Source organism: Oncorhynchus keta, chromosome 20 (assembly GCF_023373465.1).
Source record: "Oncorhynchus keta strain PuntledgeMale-10-30-2019 chromosome 20, Oket_V2, whole genome shotgun sequence".
Lineage (NCBI taxonomy): Eukaryota > Metazoa > Chordata > Actinopteri > Salmoniformes > Salmonidae > Oncorhynchus > Oncorhynchus keta.
This window is the reverse complement of record NC_068440.1, coordinates 26,412,532-26,437,365: the sequence shown is the minus strand read 5'-3', so window position 1 is coordinate 26,437,365 and position 24,834 is coordinate 26,412,532. Positions and strand designations below refer to the sequence as shown.

General features: G+C 42.2%; 1 protein-coding gene across 9 annotated transcripts in view; it reads right to left on the bottom strand.

Moving 5' to 3' along the window:
- The window catches only part of adgrb2 (adhesion G protein-coupled receptor B2), a 551,118-nt gene that overhangs the window by 84,693 nt on the left and 441,591 nt on the right, over positions 1–24,834 (bottom strand). For all 9 annotated transcript variants that reach the window (XM_052472482.1, XM_052472488.1, XM_052472490.1 and 6 more), the window contains 6 exons: positions 16,734–16,837; positions 14,814–14,916; positions 14,327–14,477; positions 11,223–11,292; positions 8,820–8,886; positions 5,167–5,252 (listed from right to left, as the gene is read on the bottom strand). In XM_052472482.1, coding sequence (XP_052328442.1) covers positions 5,167–5,252; positions 8,820–8,886; positions 11,223–11,292; positions 14,327–14,477; positions 14,814–14,916; positions 16,734–16,837 — 581 coding nt within the window. The remainder of the gene's footprint in view (positions 1–5,166; positions 5,253–8,819; positions 8,887–11,222; positions 11,293–14,326; positions 14,478–14,813; positions 14,917–16,733; positions 16,838–24,834) is intronic.

Here is a 24,834-nt window from a genome sequence, read left to right as displayed (position 1 = left end):
CCATTAACCCTCATATAAAGAACTATACCATTAACCCTCATATAGAGAACTATACCATTAACCCTCATATAGAGAACTATACCATTAACCCTCAGATAGAGAACTATACAATTAACCCTCATATAGAGAACTATACAATTAACCCTCATATAGAGAACTATACCATTAACCCTCATATAGAGAACTATACAATTAACCCTCATATAAAGAACTATACCATTAACCCTCATATAGAGAACTATACCATTAACCCTCATATAGAGAACTATACCATTAACCCTCATATAGAGAACTATACCATTAACCCTCATATAAAGAACTATACCATTAACCCTCATATAGAGAACTATACCATTAACCCTCATATAGAGAACTATACCACTAACCCTCATATAGAGAACTATACCACTAACCCTTATATAGAGAACTATATCATTAACCCTCATATAGAGAACTATACCACTAACCCTCATATAGAGAACTATACCATTAACCCTCATATAGAGAACTATACCATTAACCCTCATGTAGAGAACTATACCATTAACCCTCATATAGAGAACTATACCACTAACCCTCATATAGAGAACTATACCATTAACCCTCATATAGAGAACTATACCATTAACCCTCATATAGAGAACTATACCATTAACCCTCATATAGAGAACTATACCACTAACCCTCATATAGAGAACTATACCACTAACCCTTATATAGAGAACTATACCATTAACCCTCATATAGAGAACTATACCATTAACCCTCATATAGAGAACTATACCATTAACCCTTATATAGAGAACTATACCATTAACCCTTATATAGAGAACTATACAATTAACCCTCAGATAGAGAACTATACCACTAACCCTCATATAGAGAACTATACCATTAACCCTCATATAGAGAACTATACCATTAACCCTCATATAGAGAACTATACCACTAACCCTCATATAGAGAACTATACAATTAACCCTCATATAAATAACTATACCATTAACCCTCATATAGAGAACTATACCATTAACCCTCATATAGAGAACTATACCACTAACCCTCATATAGAGAACTATACAATTAACCCTCATATAGAGAACTATACCATTAACCCTTATATAGAGAACTATACCATTAACCCTCATATAGAGAACTATACCACTAACCCTCATATAGAGAACTATACAATTAACCCTCATATAAATAACTATACCATTAACCCTCATATAGAGAACTATACCATTAACCCTCATATAGAGAACTATACCACTAACCCTCATATAGAGAACTATACAATTAACCCTCATATAAAGAACTATACCATTAAACATCATATAGAGAACTATACCACTAACCCTCATATAGAGAACTATACCATTAACCCTCATATAGAGAACTATACCATTAACCCTCATATAGAGAACTATACCATTAACCCTCATATAGAGAACTATACCACTAACCCTCATATAGAGAACTATACAATTAACCCTCATATAAATAACTATACCATTAACCCTCATATAGAGAACTATACCATTAACCCTCATATAAAGAACTATACCATTAACCCTCATATAGAGAACTATACCATTAACCCTCATATAGAGAACTATACCACTAACCCTCATATAGAGAACTATACCACTAACCCTCATATAGAGAACTATACCACTAACCCTTATATAGAGAACTATATCATTAACCCTCATATAGAGAACTATACCACTAACCCTCATATAGAGAACTATACCATTAACCCTCATATAGAGAACTATACCATTAACCCTCATGTAGAGAACTATACCATTAACCCTCATATAGAGAACTATACCACTAACCCTCATATAGAGAACTATACCATTAACCCTCATATAGAGAACTATACCATTAACCCTCATATAGAGAACTATACCATTAACCCTCATATAGAGAACTATACCACTAACCCTCATATAGAGAACTATACCACTAACCCTTATATAGAGAACTATACCATTAACCCTCATATAAAGAACTATACCACTAACCCTCATATAGAGAACTATACCATTAACCCTCATATAGAGAACTATACCATTAAACCTCATATAGAGAACTATACAATTAACCCTCATATAGAGAACTATACCATTAACCCTCATATAGAGAACTATACCATTAACCCTCATATAGAGAACTATACCATTAACCCTCATATAGAGAACTATACCATTAACCCTCATATAGAGAACTATACCATTAACCCTCATATAGAGAACTATACCATTAACCCTCATATAGAGAACTATACCATTAACCCTCATATAGAGAACTATACCATTAACCCTCATATAGAGAACTATACCATTAACCCTCATATAGAGAACTATACCATTAACCCTCATATAGAGAACTATACCACTAACCCTCATATAGAGAACTATACAATTAACCCTCATATAGAGAACTATACCACTAACCCTCATATAGAGAACTATACAATTAACCCTCATATAGAGAACTATACCATTAACCCTCAGATAGAGAACTATACCATTAACCCTCATATAGATAACTATACCACTAACCCTCATATAGAGAACTATACCATTAACCCTCATATAGAGAACTATACCATTAAACCTCATATAGAGAACTATACCATTAACCCTCATATAGAGAACTATACAATTAACCCTCATATAGAGAACTATACCATTAACCCTCATATAAAGAACTATACCATTAACCCTCATATAGAGAACTATACCACTAACCCTCATATAGAGAACTATACAATTAACCCTCATATAGAGAACTATACCATTAACCCTCATATAGAGAACTATACCATTAACCCTCATATAGATAACTATACCACTAACCCTCATATAGAGAACTATACCATTAACCCTCATATAGAGAACTATACCATTAAACCTCATATAGAGAACTATACCATTAACCCTCATATAGAGAACTATACAATTAACCCTCATATAGAGAACTATACCATTAACCCTTATATAAAGAACTATACCATTAACCCTCATATAGAGAACTATACCACTAACCCTCATATAGAGAACTATACAATTAACCCTTATATAGAGAACTATACCATTAACCCTCATATAGAGAACTATACCACTAACCCTCATATAGAGAACTATACAATTAACCCTCATATAGAGAACTATACCATTAACCCTTATATAAAGAACTATACCATTAACCCTCATATAGAGAACTATACAATTAACCCTCATATAGAGAACTATACCATTAACCCTCATATAGAGAACTATACAATTAACCCTCATATAGAGAACTATACCATTAACCCTCATATAGAGAACTATACCATTAACCCTCATATAGATAACTATACCATTAACCCTCATATAGAGAACTATACCACTAACCCTCAGATAGATAACTATACCATTAACCCTCAGATAGAGAACTATACCATTAACCCTCATATAGAGAACTATACCATTAACCCTCATATAGAGAACTATACCACTAACCCTCATATAGAGAACTATACAATTAACCCTCATATAAATAACTATACCATTAACCCTCATATAGAGAACTATACCATTAACCCTCATATAGAGAACTATACCACTAACCCTCATATAGAGAACTATACAATTAACCCTCATATAGAGAACTATACCATTAACCCTCATATAGAGAACTATACCATTAACCCTCATATAGAGAACTATACCATTAACCCCCAGAGCACCTAGCAACAAGATTGATTTGACATCACAGGACAATGGAGAGAAGAGAGAGAAGCGAGAGATCAAATCAATTTGCAGGGAAATGAAAGCATGGATTTAGCTGGGAGGACATTGAAATCTCTGCTCATTGGATTAGTACCAATGGCAAATCACCACTGATGGAAGTACAGACCAGGGAGTAGAGGAAACCACTCTACTGTATTGTGTGTGTGTGTGTGTGTTGTGTCCCTGTGTGTGTGTATCTGTGTTGATGCATGTGTGTGTGTATCTGTGTCGATGCATGTGTGTGTGTATATGCCCATATATATGTGTGTGTATGTGAGACTGCATTATGAATCATTATAAGTAAACTGTATGCATGTCCTTGACCTTAGTCTGTTTGTAAATCGTCTACACATTATCATAGTCAATCATGTCACCCTGGAAGCCATTATCACAGTAGCTACTAGATATACTGTATGTTCCTGCATTGCCTCTGTAGAGTCAAAATAGACTGAGTGGTATTTATGTCATTGATGTTGACATCCTTGATGTTTGAGTCTCTACAGACCATGGTAAATGAAAATGTGTAGGAGTGTTTGTATAGTAATGTCATGAATGGTTGTCTCCTCTGAGTGTAAAAAGCCTCTATAGTCGCTCATTAACATACTGTATGTGAAGAGTTAAAGGCTTATAACTGCAGTTGTCGGTCTATGGTGGCCTGAATTGGTTCCCAATCAGAGGTAGCTGTTTATCGTTGTCTCTGATTGGGAATCCTCTTTAGGTTGCCATTTTTCCATTTTGGTTTTGTGGGTTTTTGTCTGTGTAGTTGCCTGTCAGCACTCGTGTTATGTAGCGTCACGGTCGTTTGGTTATTTTGTTTGATGTTTCTTTATTAAAAGGTGAATGTATTATTTTCACGCTGCGCCTTGGTCTCATCGTTATGATGGACGTGACAGCAGTCTATTTGTGTGTTCAGGGTTATTTAAAAGATTTGACATACTCATGGTTTCTCTTTGTCTGCATCTTTGTGGGACTCATCTTTCTCCATAAGATCTCTTACGCAGATAAGGATGCAGGAACCATAGAAATAGAATCACTAGAGAGACACCCATTGACCTGATTCATGTTTATAGTCACTCTATTTATATTGCGGGAACAAGTAAATATTGTATACGCATAATCAAATCATCCCAAAACAGTGAAGAGTCCTTGCCCCTCCAGGTAGATGCTGAGCATTGAATGTAGATGGTTGTGGACACATATTTTGCAGATGTTATTGCAGGTGCAGTGAAACGCTTATGGTTCTAGCTCCAACAATGCATTAATACAACAATACAAATGCAAAAAATGAACTAAGAAATGAATGGTCCATGCATGGTGTGTGTTGGTGTGAGACAGGCAGACTGTTCTAGTTTTATAGTTCTAGGTCTGGTCTACCTACCCAGCTCTTTGCTTTTTAGACTTGTCCGAGATGCCATCTCGAGACATGAGCTTGTTGAAGACCACAATGCCAATCAGCATGTTCACCTAGAGAGAGAGAGAGAGACAGACAGACAGACAGACAGACAGACAGACAGACAGACAGACAGACAGACAGACAGACAGACAGACAGACAGACAGACAGACAGACAGACAGACAGACAAAGAGAGAGAGAGAGAGTAAATAATCAGATTCATGTCCAGTTTTATTGTCATTTGATTCAGGCTTCTTGACAAGGCTCTGAAATCACTATAATCAATGGACAGGGTGATGTAGTAGAAGTGGGCAGATTGTGTCTTGAGTCTCCGCCCCTCTGTCCCGACCATGTCCTGTTTAGGACAGAGGGGGTCTATTAAGCCTCCTTACAGCTGTGATCCCTGATCCACTGATTCACAATACACACACACACATGCACCCAGCCACTCATTCACACATGCAAACAGACATACCAAGCAGCACTTTTCCATTCGGAAATCCTGCCCATCTGGGAGATTTTCCACATCAGTGACATGTCACTCTTAATCCTGATCCCGTTTGCTCCCCCTCTCTACTCCTTCCCCTCTCTACTCCTTCCCCTCTCTACTCCTCCCCCTCTCTACTCCTCCCCCTCTCTACTCCTCTCCCTCCACTCTCTCCCTTCTCTCTTTCTTTCACTTTCTCACCTGACCCTAACCTTGTCCTACCAAATTTAATCCCTTGTCTCTCTTCATGTCAGTCTACTCCCACTGCCTGCCATAGAACAACTTGTTTATTCACCTTGAGAAAAGAAAGGAGTTTAGAAAGGAGATTAGTGATCTTTACTCCGCGACCTCCGTCTGTTGTCTGATTGAATGTTTTTCCATACTGACCTTCGTTTTGACTGCATTGATACAGCAGAAACATTTATTTTTCATTTCTTGTCTTTCGATAGTAATCTATATCTCTACGGCACTGAGCACTTCATTGATCTCTCATTTTCAACCATGAATCTGCACTGATTTGTTTTAGATGTTCATGTCTTCCATGTTGTTTGATGCTTTCATCTTTCCTTCCTGTTGACATTCCCGTCATGTCCGGCCCCGTTACCGTGGGAGACGCCGGTCTCCAGCCCCGTTTATTTGCCGAAGGCTAGATTTATTATTTTCTTCATTAATTAGACGGTCATCCTGGGGGAGGCCTGTGTTCCTCTGATGTACCCCTCTCAATTACATCTGTTTGTTTGAGGGGCTACCCGAACACAACACGAGGTGAGCAGGGACAAACAGTAGCTATAGATGTACACACACACATTGCAAACAACTGGTTTGTCACAAACACATATACCCACATGCACATACACACACACCGACCCACATATACACACACACACAGTTGTAATATAGTGCCTGTGTTCATCTAGATAATTGATAGTGTGCGTATTGACACAGGAACTCCCGCAAGCTGCCGTCACTAATCCTACAAAGAAGCATAAGGTAGAGATATCCGTTATTAACAAAGCCACAGAGGCATTCTACTCTCTGCAAAGTAGAATATTGTTATTGTTTTAATAAAGGCTTATCAACTAAATATAGAGGTGTACCTTGGAGTTTTAGAAGGATTACCAGGAGGACCATTGCTACCAATGAACATCTTTCTACCTATTTTATAACAACTTAAAAGTTGCATAGCACACAAACATCTTGTCACACCCTGGCCTTAGTTATCTTTGTTTTCTTTATTATTTTGGTTAGGCCAGGGTGTGGCATGGGTGATTTATGTGTTTTTATCTTGTCTAGGGGTTTTATTAGATTAATGGGGTTGTGTTCAGTTTAGTTGTCTAGGTAAGTCTATGGTTGCCTTGATTGGTTCTCAATCAGAGGCAGGTGTTTATCGTTGTCTCTGATTGGGAGCCATATTTAGGCAGCCATATTCTTTGGGTATTTTGTGGGTGATTGTTTCCTGTCTGTGTTTTATGCACAAGTTAGGACTGTTATGGTTTTCACGTTTATTGTTTTGTAGTTTGTTCATGTTTGAGTTTTCTTATTAAATAACCATGAACTATAACCACGCTGCGTTTTGGTCCGCCTCTCCTTCCCAGGAAGAAAGCTGTGACACATCTATACAATTTTCTCTTAGTACTGTATTGACCCCGATAAATCTACTGTATCTATGCCTAAAGAAGTGAACTCATGCTTTACAGTAATGGAAACCTTGGAAAGGTTGAAAAGGCTGAAGGAGGGTTCTAAGTACCAGAACACAGTTAGTCAAACAATGAACAAGTCAATCATGTTTAGCCCTCAACATAGGGATGCCAGTGAGGCACGGTAGAATGTGAAGAGACAGCTAGGAGATAGGATTGTGTTTAGCCCTCAACATAGGGATGCCAGTGAGGCACGGTAGAATGTGAGGAGACAGATAGGAGATAGGATTGTGTTTAGCCCTCAACATAGGGATGCCAGTGAGGCACGGTAGAATGTGAAGAGACAGCTAGGAGATAGGATTGTGTTTAGCCCTCAACATAGGGATGCCAGTGAGGCACGGTAGAATGTGAAGAGACAGCTAGGAGATAGGATTGTGTTTAGCCCTCAACATAGGGATGCCAGTGAGGCACGGTAGAATGTGAAGAGACAGATAGGAGATAGGATTGTGTTTAGCCCTCAACATAGGGATGCCAGTGAGGCACGGTAGAATGTGAAGAGACAGCTAGGAGATAGGATTGTGTTTAGCCCTCAACATAGGGATGCCAGTGAGGCACGGTAGAATGTGAAGAGACAGCTAGGAGATAGGATTGTGTTTAGCCCTCAACATAGGGATGCCAGTGAGGCACGGTAGAATGTGAAGAGACAGCTAGGAGATAGGATTGTGTTTAGCCCTCAACATAGGGATGCCAGTGAGGCACGGTAGAATGTGAAGAGACAGATAGGAGATAGGATTGTGTTTAGCCCTCAACATAGGGATGCCAGTGAGGCACGGTAGAATGTGAAGAGACAGCTCGGAGATAGGATTTTGTTTAGCCCTCAACATAGGGATGCCAGTGAGGCACGGTAGAATGTGAAGAGACAGCTAAGAGATAGGATTGTGTTTAGCCCTCAACATAGGGATGCCAGTGAGGCACGGTAGAATGTGAAGAGACAGCTAAGAGATAGGATTGTGTTTAGCCCTCAACATAGGGATGCCAGTGAGGCACGGTAGAATGTGAAGAGACAGCTAAGAGATAGGATTGTGTTTAGCCCTCAACATAGGGATGCCAGTGAGGCACGGTAGAATGTGAAGAGACAGCTAAGAGATAGGATTGTGTCGTGGCACATTGTAGAATGCTTTCTCTGTAAATGTTCTCCTCCATTGTTGTCTGACACAGGTAACTCTGAAAGAAACCACTAGTGGCAAATAAACAAATGAATGACTTTCTGGTGTTTATCTTCCTCCTGTCCTGCAGTGATGGGAGCCTGATAAGGACCTAGAGTGGTAAAAAAGTTGCTACGGTATGTCAACCCTCAGGGGCCATCTAAACCATATGTAGTTCTGACCCCTTTCTGATCTGTACGACAGGCATAACAAATAGCTAAAGGGAGGATGATAAGTTCAGAGGCGAGACAAGCCTGCCGACAGAGAGCCAGAATGACCAATGAGAACAGGGATAAAAGTGGGTACCCACCAATACGATGACGGCTGCAGGACCGACAAAGGCGTAGAGGAGCCCGCCCTCCAAGGACAGCCAACAACTAAAATAAGAGAGAGAGAAAAAAAGCATTATTATGAATGTAAAACTTCTTTAGCGCATAAGCCCTGTTCTGTGAAATGTATTTTTGTCTGTGTTTAATGACTAGTACCTATGTGTGAGAACCCCTTTGCTATTTGTCTTTAGGGGTACCTAAGACTTCCAATGCAGGCAATTAAAACCTGTATTTACTTAGGGGATTAACATTCATACCCCTTGACTCATTTAACATTTTGTTGTGTTACAGCCTGAATTCAAAACATATAAAATATATTTTTCTACTCTCATCTACACACAATACCTGATAATGACAAAGTCAAAACATGTTTTTAGAAATGTATGCAAATGTATTAATAATGAAATACGTAAATATCTCATTTACAACGGTATTCAGACCCCTGAGTCAATACATGTTAGAATCACCTTCTGGCAGTGATTAGAGCTGTGAGTCGTTCTGGGTAAGTCTCTAAGAGCTTTGCACACCTGGATTGTACAATATTGGCACATTATTATTTTCTAAATTCTTCAAGCTCTGTCAAGTTGGTTGTTCGTTATTGCTAGACAGCCATTTTCAAGTCTTGCCATAGATTTTCAAGTTGATTTAAGTTCAAACTGTAACTAGGCCACTCAGGAACTTTCAATGTCATCTCGGTAAGCAACTCCAGTGTATATTTGGCCTTGTGTTTTAGGTTATTGTCCTGCTGAAAGGTGAATTTGTCTTCCAGTGTCTGTTGGTTTTCCTTTAGGATTTTGCCTGTGCTAAGCTCTATTCCATTCATTTTTATCCCCAAAAACTCCCTAGTCATTGCCGATGACAAGCAGCCGCCACCATGCTTGAAAATATGAAGAGTGGTACTCAGTGATGTGTTGGATTCACACCAAAGATGATGCTTTGTATTCAGAACATTACGTACATTTCTTAGTCACCTTTTCTGCAGTTTTACTTTTGTACCTGACTGCAAACAGGATGCATGTTTTGAAATGTTTTATTCTGTACAGGCTTCCATCTTTTCACTCTGCCATTTAGGTTGGTATTGTGGAGTAACTACAATGTTGTTGAACTATTCTCAGTTTTCTCCTATCAAAGCCATTAAACTCTGTCGCTCTTTTGAAGTTACCGTTGGCATCATGGTGAAATCCCTGAGCGGTTTCCTTCCTCTCTGGCAACTGAGTTAGGAAGGAAGCCTGTATCTTTGTAGTGACTGGGTGTATTGATACATCATCCACAGTGTAATTAATAACTATGCTTAAAGGGTATTCAATTAAAGCTTGTTTTTTTAACCAATCTACCAATAGGTTCCCTTCTTAGCGAGGAATTGGAAGACCTACCTGATCTTTGTGGTTGGACCAGTGTTTGAAATTCACTGCATGACTGAGGGACATTTGTACGTGTGGGATACAGAGATGAGGTAGTCATTAAAAAATCATATTAAACACTATTATTGCACAATGAGTCCATGCAACTTATTATATGACTTGTTAAGCAAATGTTTACTAAACTTATTTAGGCTTGCCATAAAAAAAAGTGGTTGGCTACTTATTGACTCAAGACATTTGAGCTTTTAATTTTGTAAAAACATAATTCCACTTAGACATTATGGGTTAGGCCAGTGTAGGCCAGTGTAGAGCAGTGTAGACCAGTCTAGGACATTTTTTATTCCGTCTGTAACACAACAACATGTGGAAAAAGTCAAGAGGTGTGAACTTTCTGAAGGCTCTGTATGTATGACCCAAAGTGCACTGCAAATCACATGACCATACACAACTTGTTGATATCCTTGATCTTTGAGTCTCTAAAGTGCAGGGTAAATGGAAACGTGGGAGTTTTTGTACAGTGGACTTCAAGTCCTTGGTCTAGATCCAATGAAAGGTCATGCAGGGTCGTCTGCTCGTGCTGTAAAAAGCCTCTTCCCTGGCTCTTTAAAATACTGTATGTGAAGAGTTAAATGTTCACAGCTGCAGTCTATTTGTGTGTGGTGTGTGTGTATTCGTAACCACTCTCAAATTCATAGAGCTATGGATGCAAGGACTGACCACCCAAAGTATAGTTTTAACCGTGGTTTGAGGCTATACAGTGCTTGTTTACATTTACATTGTGTTCTGATGGGGTACGACAGCTGAACTAAGCTAATGGGGCATTTGGAAGTTATATTCTTCTATAATCAATAGGTATATATATATACATGCATGTTAATTCTCAGTTACCATTGAAAAGTGCACTGCAAATCACATTACCATACTCAGAAACACAGAGTGCTAATGATGAAAAGCCATGTTGGGTATGAGGTTAAGACGTCACAGGTCATAGGCAAAGGGTGAAAGGTGAAAGTGTATACTCACTAGCTGGGTGTACCGTAACCTCTGGCTCTAGTGAAACCTACTGACACAGCAACCACCAGGGCTGGGAGACCTAAGAGAGAAAGAGAGAGAGATGTATTATCTATTTCACTTGCTTTGGCAATGCAAACATATGTTTCCCATGCCAATAAAGCTCATTGATATTGATTGAATTGAGAGAGAGAGAGAGAGAGAGAGAGAGAGAGAGAGAGAGAGAGGGGGGGAGAGAGAAAGAAAGGGAAGTGAGAGAGAGAGAGAAAGAAAGAAAGAGTGAGTGAGTGAGTGAGTGAGTGAGTGAGTGAGTGAGTGAGTGAGTGAGTGAGAGAGGGAAGCGGGAGCGGGAGCAGGACCGAGGGAGGGAGAGAGGAAGCAAGAGAGAAGGGAGAAGGGAGATAAAGAAAGAGAGAGAGAGACATACACAGGAAAAAGAGAAGTAATAGAAATACAAGCGGCAGGTAGAGAGGATGAGAGGAGGAGAGGGTGATGGGGAGAGAGGATGATAGGGATATAGGATGATAGGGAGAGAGAATGATAGGGAGAGAGGATGATAGGAGAATAGAATGTTAGGAGGAGAGGATGATAGGGTAGAGGATGATGGGGAGAGAGGATGATGGGAGAGAGAATGATATCAGGAGAGGATAATAGGAGGAGAGAATGATGGGAGGAGAGGATGGTAGCAGGAGAGGATGGTAGGGTAGAGGATGATGGGGAGAGAGGATGATGGGAGAGAGGATGATATGGGGAGATAGGATGATAGGAGGATGATGGGGGAGATAGGAGGAGAGGATGATGGGGAGGGAAGATGATATGGGGAGATAGGATGATAGCAGGGCAATGGGGAGAGAGGATGATAAAAGGAGAGGATGATAGGAGGAGAGGATGATTGGAGGAGAGGATGATAGGAGGAGAGGATGATAGGGGGAGATAGGATGACAGGAGGATAATGGGGAGAGAGGATGCTATGAGGAGAGGATGATAGGAGAGAGGATGATAGGAAGAGAGGATGATAAAATGAGAGGATGATAGGGAGAGAGGATGGTAGGAGGAGAGGATGATAGGGGGAGAGGATGATGGGAATAGAGGATGATAGGAGGAGAGGATGATAGTGAGAGAGGATGGTAGGAGGAGAGGATGATAGGGGGAGAGGATGATGGGGATAGAGGATGATAGTGAGAGAGGATGATAGAGGATGATAGGGGAGAGGATGATGGGGATAGAGGATGATGGGAGAGAGGATGATAGGGGGAGAGAGGATGATACGGGAAGAGGATGATTGGGGAGATAGGAGGAGAGGATGATAGGGGAGAGTCGATGATATGGAGAGATACGATGATGGGAGAATGATGGGGAAGAGAGGATGATAGGATGAGAGGATGATTAAAGGAGAGGATGATAAGAGGAAAGGATGATAGGGGGAGATAGGATGATGATAGGGAGAGAGGATGATGGGGAGAGAGGATGATAGGGAGAGAGAGGATGATAAGAGGAGAGGATGATGGGGGAGATAGGATGATAGGAGGAGAGGATGATAGAAGAACAAATATATTTCAGCAAGAGAATAGATGTATCCTCTTGACAATACATCAACAAAATGTGCTATTTTGCAACATTGACATTCAGTTAGACCAAGAAAATGTACTGTAATTTAACTCGGACATGTAACGTGTGACTGAAATACACATGGACATAATGGGGACTTACCTCCTCTCGTCACTCTCTCTTAGTTAATGGATGTATCTAGGGATGTAACAGGGACTAGCCCGAGGCAGGAGAAGTAGGCCTAGTAAGGATCAGAGTTCACTACTAAGGGTATTACAGCCTTGGTTAACATACTCCGTAGGGTCCCTGTCCAGTGGCTGCTGTTTTCATCTCACTCTACGACAAGAGGATTTTCTTCTGTGATGCATTGTGCTTCCTTGAACCAGTGTGTGTGTGTGTGTGTGTGTGTGTGTGTGTGTGTGTGTGTGTGTGTGTGTGTGTGTGTGTGTGTGTGTGTGTGTGTGTGTGTGTGTGTGTGTGTGTGTGTGTGTGTGTGTGTGTGTGTGTGTGTGTGTGTTTGTGCATGCGCGTATGTTTGTGAGTGAGATAGAGAAAGTGTTTGTGTGTGTGTGTCAAAAAATTATGCTGGGTCCTTAATGAGTTTGACTGTAATATTAATGTAATTAACAAAGCTGTGACAATGCCAGCAAATTAACTGCAATTAGAAAATCACACATTACAAAAAGAGATGTGCTGTGGCTGGGTGGGGTGCTAACGTTACATAAATATGATGCCTTTTCAAACACAAACACACATCACACACACTCCCTCACGACTCTGCACAATCTGCCGTTGTCATGGTGACTGATTTCGATCAGTATTCGAGTTAAAATTGCAACATCTAGGGACATATCCCTGATAAGTTGTTCTCCCTCCCTCCCTCCCTCCCTCCCTCCCTCCCTTTAATACCGTTTCATGTTTTCTCAATCTATGTGACTTTATGGCATTCATACATCCCAGCATTGCTATGGCTAAATCTCAAATGGCACCCTATTCCTAATTTAGTTCACTACATTTGACCAGAACCCCCTGGTCAAAAGTAGTGCACTAAATATGGAAAATTGTCAAATATAGTGTACTAAATAGGGAATAAGGTGTAATTTGGGACTCTATATCCGCTAAGGGCATCAGTGACTTAATGGATCAGATAGGTGGATGGATAAGGGATAAGAACAGGGGATGAATGGGAGCAGGGATTCCATTGCTTGTAATTGCTAGGTTCTATCTCCCTGGATCTTGCCTCTGTCAGAAGAGATGTTCTCCAATAGCATTTCTTATCCTCTGTCATCTCCTTTAGCAAGGCATGAGGTTGTTGTACAGAAGACGCATTCAACAGGACACTGATTGACTGTACAGTGTGGCAGGATTAAAATGATCAGAATCATTTCCCCACCTAATGTATGTGGATGGGAAGATGAAAGTTATTGTGAACTTTCACCTTTATTCCAGTATGGAGACCCTGTATGGTTGAGATATGTTTGTGTGGGTTTATGTGTGTGTTTATGTTTGTGAGTGTGTGTGTGCGTCTGTTTTTATGTTTGTGCATGCCTGTGTGTGTGTGTACCTACCCCAGCCCAGGCACAGGAAGCGTTTGCGTATGAGGCGTGTCCTCATCTTGCCAATCACAGCCAGGTAAGACTGCCACGCCTCTGTCAATACCCAGCAGAACGATGCCAAGAAGAAGAAATGAAGGAAAGCAGCAGTCACAGTACACAGGCCCTGTAGAGAGAGAGAGAGAGAGAGAGAGAGAGAGAGGGGGGGGGGTTGACAGACAGTGATGAAGGTGTAGGAAAGAAGAAACAGATAAAGGAATGAGAAGGTAGGAGTGATAATCATCAACAACAGTTGACAGAACAGAGGTGAGTAGTAATCTACCTAAAATAGTTTGGACACCTGATTGAGGCTCTTCAAAATAATCTACTGGAATAGATAAACAACAGTACAATGTGTAACATGACTATAACTGAACTGATGGCCAGTGTGTGTGCATGCGTGCATGTTTGCGTGTGTGTTTGTGTGTGTGTGTGTGTGCGTGTGTGTGTGTTCTGTTCTCACCTTGCTGAGTGTCTGGGACTGTCCAACCAGTATCAAGATGTTGGAGGCCAGGATGGAGAGACAAAAATTGACCAAGATGATAGACCTCTCTGAACGAATATACCTGAGAGACAAAGAGAAAGATGCAGAAAGAATGAAAAGAAGAAGAGAAAGAAGGAAGGAGGAAAGATGGGAAACAAAATGTGAAGCGATGAAGTTGAACTGATGGACTGATTCCTTTCCTGAACATGGTCATGTGTTCATTTTAATTTGACCTTTCTTTAACTAGGCAAGTCAGTAAAGAACTAATTCTTATTTAGAATCACGGTCTAGGAACGGTGGGTTAACTGCCTTGTTTAGCTCGGGGATTCGATCTAGCAACCTTTCGGTTACTGGCCCAAAACTCTAACTACTAGGCTCTAACTACTAGGCTCTATCCACTAGGCTCTAACCACTAGGCTCTAACCACTAGGATACCTGCCATCTGCTCTGGATCAGCCTACTGTTGCACTCCTGGTGTCTTTCTCTCCCTCTCTCCATCCCTACTTCACAATCTCTCTCTCCCTCTCTCTCTCCATCCCTCCTTCACAATCTCTCTCTCCCTCTCTCTCTCCATCCCTCCTTCACAATCTCTCTCTCCCTCTCTCTCTCCATTCTTCCTTCACAATCTCTCCCTCTCTCCATCCCTCCTTCACAATCTCTCTCCCTCTCTCTCCCCGTTCTTCCTTCACAATCTCTCCCTCTCTCCATCCCTCCATCACAGTCTCTCGCTCTCTCTCCTCCTCTCCCCATCCCTCCTTCACAATCTCTCTCCCTCTCTCTCTCCATCCCTCCTTCACAATCTCTCTCTCCCTCTCTCTCTCCGTTCTTCCTTCAAAATCTCTCCCTCTCTCCATCCATCCTTCACAATCTCTCTCTCACTCTCTCTCTCCATCCCTCCTTCACACTCTCTCTCCCTCTCTCTCCCCGTTCTTCCTTCACAATCTCTCCCTCTCTCCATCCCTCCTTCACAATCTTTCTCTCCCTCTCTCTCTCCATCCCTCCTTCACAATCTCTCTCTCTCGCTCTCTCTCTCCATCCCTCCTTCACAATCTCTCTCTCTCCCTCTCTCTCTCTGTTCTTCCTTCACAATCTCTCTCTATATCCATCCCTCCTTCACAATCTCTCTCTCTCCCCCTCTCTCCATCCCTCGATCACAGTCTCTCGCTCTCTGTCCCTCCTTCATGATCTCTCTCTTTCCCTCCTTGTCTAACACTGATGTCACTCTCCATATCCCCCCTCCTCTCTCACACACAGTTAATCTCCCCAGTCTGAGAGTCTGGCTATGCCTTCGCCCATTGGTTCTCCATTAGGCCTAATTGGAGTTTTGGAGTGGACTGCTCCACTGTCGAGCCAACCTGAGATTTTCTCCCTCTGGCCTAATCTCTTATGGTAAGAGTCTGCAGAAACAGGCCTCCTCTAACAGACCAGAAATAGATTTGTGAAGACTGGCAGTGACTCGGGGGGTGTAGCCCCATGCAGTGATGTGTGGTTGTGTTCCAGAGAAAGTTTTTTTTTTGTGTGCGTGTGTGTGTGTGTGTGGTTGTGTGTTCGAGAGAAAGTGTATGTTTTTTTGTGTGTGTGTTCCAGAGAAAGTTTTTTTTTTGTGTGCGTGTGTGTGTGTGTGTGTGGTTGTGTGTTCGAGAGAAAGTGTATGTTTTTTTGTGTGTGTGTTCCAGAGAAAGTGTGTGTGTGTGTGTGTGTGTGTGTGTGTGTGTGTGTGTGTGTGTGTGTGTGTGTGTGTGTGTGTGTGTGTGTGTGTGTGTATGTGCATGTGTGTGGTTGTGAGTTCCAGAGAAAGTGGGTGCTTTTGTGTGTGACGGTGTGAGAGAAAGTGTGTGTTTGTTTGTGTGTGTGTGTGTGTGTGTTTGTGTGTATGTGTGTGTGTTTGTGTTTGCTCACCTCCAGAAGGCAGCATAGATGAGCAACAGGATAATCAGAGCGCTGCAGGAGACCCCACAGCCCACCATGAGGGGCACAGAGGGCATACTGGACGGACCCATTCCCTGCACAGAGAGAGAGAGAGAGAGAGAGAGAGAGAGAGAGAGAGAGAGAGAGAGAGAGAGAGAGAGAGAGAGAGAGAGAGAGAGAGAGAGAGAGAGGGGTCTCTGGGGGGTAGGGAGGGGTACAGAAATAGAGGGTTAATAAAATGTCTCTGGCCCTTATAGAGTCACAGATCATTCATCAACTCCATTTTCACACTCTCTCCATCTGCACATCTTCCTACCTGTCCCATCTAATATGCTGTCTCCATTTTCACACTCTCTCCATCTGCACATCTTCCTACATGTCCCATCTAATATGCTGTCTCCATTTTCACACTCTCTCCATCTGCACATCTTCCTACCTGTCCCATCTAATATGCTGTCTCCATTTTCACACTCTCTCCATCTGCACATCTTCCTACATGTCCCATCTAATATGCTGTCTCCATTTTCACACTCTCTCCATCTGCACATCTTCCTACATGTCCCATCTAATATGCTGTCTCCATTTTCACACTCTCTCCATCTGCACATCTTCCTACCTGTCCCATCTAATATGCTGTCTCCATTTTCACACTCTCTCCATCTGCACATCTTCCTACCTGTCCCATCTAGTATGCTGTCTCCATTTTCACACTCTATCCATCTGCACATCTTCCTATCTGTCCCACCCAACATGCTGACTCCATTTTATGACTCTTTCTATGTACACATCCCAAATGAGCACTATGGGTCTGGTCAAAAGTAGTGCACTGTTAAAGGAATGGGATGCAGTCTGTGTCATACGTCTACCTCTATCTAGTCAGGTCAGCACAGTTTGTTGATCTTCGATGTTGAGAGGGATCTCTTGTCCGTAGTCCGATATGGATAACACAACTATACATCTGACCTGTAGTGGATCAGCTGATTAAGACCATTCTTTCAACTCTTTACAGTCTACACTCTGTCTGTTGAGCTGTATTTACTCTATGTGAACACGTAGTGTTTGTCCCAAATGTCACCCTATTCCCTATATCGTGCACTACACTTGACCAGAGCCCATATGGGACTTAGATAATGAGATCCTGAAGATGGTGTTGCAGTGCACTGCAGCTGTAATTGTGTAAACTGTATACATGTTATACAGTATGGTTAGCTGAAACATGTCCCCTGATAGGCTAAGTAGTATTTTGAGAAAGCAGAGTGTAACCTATAAAAAAACATGAAAAAATAGCTACACAAGACATGACAAATAAGGCTGTCTTTGAAAAGGAAAATATGTGAATTAAATTTAATTGTTTTATTTAAGCCTTTAATGGCTTTCATGAGGTTGACATTTTGGAATTCAAGGGTTTCTTACTGTGTCGAGAGAAAAGAGAGAATAGAGAGAGAGAGAGAGAGACGGAGAGAGAGAGAGAGAGAGAGAGAGAGAGAGAGAGAGAGAGAGAGAGAGAGAGAGAGAGAGAGAGAGAGAGAGAGACAGAGAGAGAGAGACAGAGAGAGACAGAGAGAGAGAGAGAGACGGAGAGAGAGAGAGAGAGAGAGAGAGACGGAGAGAGACAGAGAGAGAGAGAGACAGAGAGAGAGAGAGACAGAGAGAGAGAGAGAAGAGACGGAGAGAGAGAGAGAGAGAGAGAGAGGGAGAGAGAGAGAGAGAGAGACAGAGAGAGAGAGAGAGAGAGACAGAGAGAGAGAGAGAGAGACAGAGAGAGACAGAGAGAGACAGAGAGAGAGAGAGAGAGAGAGAGAGAGAGAGAGAGAGAGAGAGAGAGAGAGAGGGAGAGAGAGAGAGAGAGAGAGAGAGAGAGAGAGGGAGAGAGAGAGAGAGTGAGAAGAGAAGAGAAAAGTGAGAAGAAGAGAGACAAAAGCACAAGAAAGAGAGAGAAAGATAGAGAAGAAAATAGAGAGAGTCCGGCCTGGGAGTGTGAGTGTGAGAGTGTGTTGTAACCTATGATGTCTGACACTAATTTAGTGGTCATACTGTGTTCATATCCAGAGAGTTAGAGTCAGATTGACAGACACATATGTATATAGCCTGAGCCTCAGAGAGAGAGAGAGAGAGAGAGAGAACAGAAAGACAGACAGAGAGATTAGATTACAGCCAACCAAATCATGAGAAAACTAAAAGATAATTACTTGATACATTGGAAAGAATTTACACAAAAAAACAGAGCAAACTATAGAATGCATTTTTTTTTTTAAATGAAAATGAAAAACAAACAGAAAAAGAGAGAGAGAGCAGAAAGACAGATAGAGAGAGATAAAGAGATGTAGTTCTAAACTCTCTTTTACAAAGAGAAAATAATTGACCAGGCAGAGAGAGAAAGGAGCAATCAGTAGATAGAAAAGAGAGAATGAAGAGGAGTGATTCTGTTTGATTACCCTGTTGTGGGTCAGGTCCAAGATATGGATTGTTGCAGCTTAGTGTGTGTGATGGTCTAGCTATTGGCTCAAACACACACACACACACACACACACACACACACACACACACACACACACACACACACACACACACACACACACGCGCATTGACACATGTAAGTAAGCACACGTATAAGTTCACACACGTCAACAATTCACACACATGTAGGCAAATTTTCAATCACTTTCAGTACAGAGCAAAAACTGTGATGATGATAATGATGCATTTTGTGTCATCTAGAATTTTGAAGTGGACTATCCCTTAATGCTGGAGATCAACACGCCGATATCCCAGGGAGACATCAGAACTCATTAAAAGGCAATGATAAAAGTCATCAGACTGTAATCACAGAGTGGTGTTGTTTTATTGGCAGGGATGAGGTGGAAGGTTAGCATGATATACTGTAGCTGGTTGGTAGTACTCTATCTATCACTATGAGCCAATGCAAAAACCCACCATGAAGCCAAGCCTGCAACACACACACACACACACACACACACACACACACACACACACACACACACACACACACACACACACACACACACACACACACACACACACACACACACACACACACACACACACACACACACACACACACACATTCCCAGAGTGGAGTGTTTGTCCTTCAGACTGCTTGCTACAGACACTCTTAACATGCAGGGCGGGTCCGTCCTCAGGGGCAAGACTCAGCTTTGACTATGGACGTGTGTGTGTGTTTGTCAGTGTGTGTGTGTGTGTGTTTATGACATTATCTCCGGATCTGTTTTATCTGCTAATCCTCCTAAGGTTCCATGACTGAATGTCGACACACACACACACACACACACACACACACACACACACACACACACACACACACACACACACACACACACACACACACACACACACACACACACACACACATAGATTCACATAGACACATACACCAGACATTTCAATGCATCCGTCCTTCACACGTCCAGAGGGGTGGAGCTTCTGGCAATTTTCCTCCTCACATCCTCTCCATCATTCCTCGTCAGCCAATCAACCTTTTCTTTCCATTTCTCCTTCTTTGTCTCATTCTCTATTCATGGGTACACCTCCATCGTTGCCATTCTTATCAACATTCTACAGATGACGCAGCATATTGACGTCTGACTGATGCAGCATATTGACGTCTGACTGATGCAGCATATTGACATCTGACTGATGCAGCATATTGACGTCTGACTGATGCAGCATATTGACATCTGACTGATGCAGCATATTGACATCTGACTGATGCAGCATATTGACGTCTGACTGATGCAGCATATTGACGTCTGACTGATGCAGCATATTGACGTCTGACTGATGCAGCATATTGACGTCTGACTGATGCAGCATATTGACGTCTGACTGATGCAGCGTATTGACGTCTGACTGATGCAGCATATTGACGTCTGACTGATGCAGCATATTGACGTCTGACTGATGCAGCATATTGACGTCTGACTGATGCAGCATATTGACATCTGACTGATGCAGCATATTGACATCTGACTGATGCAGCATATTGACGTCTGACTGACGTAGCATATTGACATCTGACTGATGCAGCATATTGACGTCTGACTGATGCAGCATATTGACATCTGACTGACGCAGCATATTGACATCTGACTGACGTAGCATATTGACATCTGACTGATGCAGCATATTGACATCTGACTGATGCAGCATATTGACGTCTGACTGATGCAGCATATTGACATCTGACTGATGCAGCATATTGACGTCTGACTGATGCAGCATATTGACGTCTGACTGATGCAGCATATTGACATCTGACTGATGCAGCATATTGACATCTGACTGATGCAGCATATTGACGTCTGACTGACGTAGCATATTGACATCTGACTGATGCAGCATATTGACATCTGACTGACGCAGCATATTGACATCTGACTGACGTAGCATATTGACATCTGACTGACGCAGCATATTGACATCTGACTGATGCAGCATATTGACATCTGACTGACGCAGCATATTGACATCTGACTGATGCAGCATATTGACATCTGACTGACGTAGCATATTGACATCTGACTGACGCAGCATATTGACATCTGACTGATGCAGCATATTGACATCTGACTGACGTAGCATATTGACATCTGACTGACGCAGCATATTGACGTCTGACTGACGTAGCATATTGACGTCTGACTGATGTAGCATATTGACATCTGACTGACGCAGCATATTGACATCTGACTGACGCAGCATATTGACGTCTGACTGATGTAGCATATTGACATCTGACTGACGCAGCATATTGACGTCTGACTGACGTAGCATATTGACGTCTGACTGATGTAGCATATTGACATCTGACTGATGCAGCATATTGACATCTGACTGACGCAGCATATTGACGTCTGACTGACGCAGCATATTGACATCTGACTGACGCAGCATATTGACGTCTGACTGATGCAGCATATTGACATCTGACTGACGCAGCATATTGACGTCTGACTGACGTAGCATATTGACATCTGACTGACGCAGCATATTGACATCTGACTGATGCAGCATATTGACATCTGACTGATGCAGCATATTGACGTCTGACTGATGCAGCATATTGACGTCTGACTGATGCAGCATATTGACGTCTGACTGATGCAGCATATTGACATCTGACTGACGTAGCATATTGACATCTGACTGATGCAGCATATTGACATCTGACTGATGCAGCATATTGACATCTGACTGATGCAGCATATTGACATCTGACTGATGCAGCATATTGACATCTGACTGATGCAGCATATTGACATCTGACTGATGCAGCATATTGACATCTGACTGACGCAGCATATTGACATCTGACTGATGCAGCATATTGACATCTGACTGGCGTAGCATATTGACATCTGACTGATGCAGCATATTGACATCTGACTGACGCAGCATATTGACATCTGACTGACGCAGCATATTGACATCTGACTGATGCAGCATATTGACATCTGACTGATGCAGCATATTGACATCTGACTGGCGCAGCATATTGACGTCTGACTGATGCAGCATATTGACGTCTGACTGATGCAGCATATTGACATCTGACTGGCGCAGCATATTGACATCTGACTGATGCAGCATATTGACATCTGACTGATGCAGCATATTGACGTCTGACTGATGCAGCATATTGACGTCTGACTGATGCAGCATATTGACGTCTGACTGATGCAGCATATTGACATCTGACTGATGCAGCGTATTGACGTCTGACTGATGCAGCATATTGACGTCTGACTGGCGTACCTTATTGACGTCTGACTGACGCAGCATATTGACATCTGACTGATGCAGCATATTGACATCTGACTGACGCAGCATATTGACATCTGACTGATGCAGCATATTGACGTCTGACTGACGTAGCATATTGACGTCTGACTGACGCAGCATATTGACATCTGACTGATGCAGCATATTGACGTCTGACTGACGCAGCATATTGACATCTGACTGATGCAGCATATTGACATCTGACTGATGCAGCATATTGACATCTGACTGATGCAGCATATTGACGTCTGACTGATGCAGCATATTGACGTCTGACTGATGCAGCATATTGACATCTGACTGACGCAGCATATTGACGTCTGACTGATGCAGCATATTGACGTCTGACTGATGCAGCATATTGACATCTGACTGACGCAGCATATTGACATCTGACTGATGCAGCATATTGACATCTGACTGATGCAGCATATTGACGTCTGACTGATGCAGCATATTGACGTCTGACTGATGCAGCATATTGACGTCTGACTGATGCAGCATATTGACATCTGACTGACGCAGCATATTGACGTCTGACTGATCCAGCGTATTGACATCTGACTGATGCAGCATATTGACATCTGACTGACGAAGCATCTTGACATCTGACTGACGTGGCATATTGACGTCTGACTGACGTAGGATATTGACATCTGACTGACGTAGCATATTGACATCTGACTGACGTAGCATATTGACATCTGACTGACGCAGCATATTGACGTCTGACTGACGTAGCATATTGACATCTGACTGATGCAGCATATTGACGTCTGACTGACGTAGCATATTGACGTCTGACTGACGCAGCATATTGACGTCTGACTGGCGAGGATATTGACATCTGACTGGCGTAGCATATTGACATCTGACTGGCGTAGCATATTGACATCTGACTGACGCAGCATATTGACGTCTGACTGGCGTAGCATATTGACATCTGACTGATGCAGCATATTGACGTCTGACTGGCGTAGCATATTGACATCTGACTGATGCAGCATATTGACGTCTGACTGACGCAGCATATTGACGTCTGACTGATGCAGCATATTGACGTCTGACTGATGCAGCGTATTGACGTCTGACTGACGCAGCATATTGGCGTCTGACTGATCCAGCATATTGACATCTGACTGATGCAGCATATTGACATCTGACTGATGCAGCATATTGACGTCTGACTGGCGTAGCATATTGACATCTGACTGATGCAGCATATTGACGTCTGACTGATGCAGCATATTGACATCTGACTGATGCAGCATATTGACATCTGACTGATGCAGCATATTGACGTCTGACTGATGCAGCGTATTGACGTCTGACTGACGCAGCATATTGACATCTGACTGACGCAGCATCTTGACATCTGACTGACGTAGCATATTGACATCTGACTGACGTAGCATATTGACATCTGACTGACGTAGCATATTGACATCTGACTGACGCAGCATATTGACATCTGACTGACGCAGCATATTGACGTCTGACTGACGCAGCATATTGACATCTGACTGACGTAGCATATTGACATCTGACTGACGTAGCATATTGACATCTGACTGACGCAGCATATTGACATCTGACTGACGCATATTGACACTGGCGCAGCATATTGACGTCTGACTGGCGTAGCATATTGACGTCTGACTGGCGTAGCATATTGACATCTGACTGACGCAGCATATTGACATCTGACTGACGCAGCATATTGACATCTGACTGACGTAGCATATTGACATCTGACTGACGTCTGACTGACGCAGCATATTGACATCTGACTGACGCAGCATATTGACATCTGACTGACGCAGCATATTGACGTCTGACTGACGCAGCATATTGACATCTGACTGATGCAGCATATTGACATCTGACTGACGCAGCATATTGACATCTGACTGACGCAGCATATTGACATCTGACTGACGCAGCATATTGACATCTGACTGACGCAGCATATTGACATCTGACTGATGCAGCATATTGACATCTGACTGACGCAGCATATTGACATCTGACTGACGCAGCATATTGACATCTGACTGACGCAGCATATTGACATCTGACTGACGTAGCATATTGACATCTGACTGACGCAGCATATTGACATCTGACTGATGCAGCATATTGACGTCTGACTGACGCAGCATATTGACATCTGACTGATGCAGCATATTGACATCTGACTGACGCAGCATATTGACATCTGACTGACGCAGCATATTGACGTCTGACTGACGCAGCATATTGACATCTGACT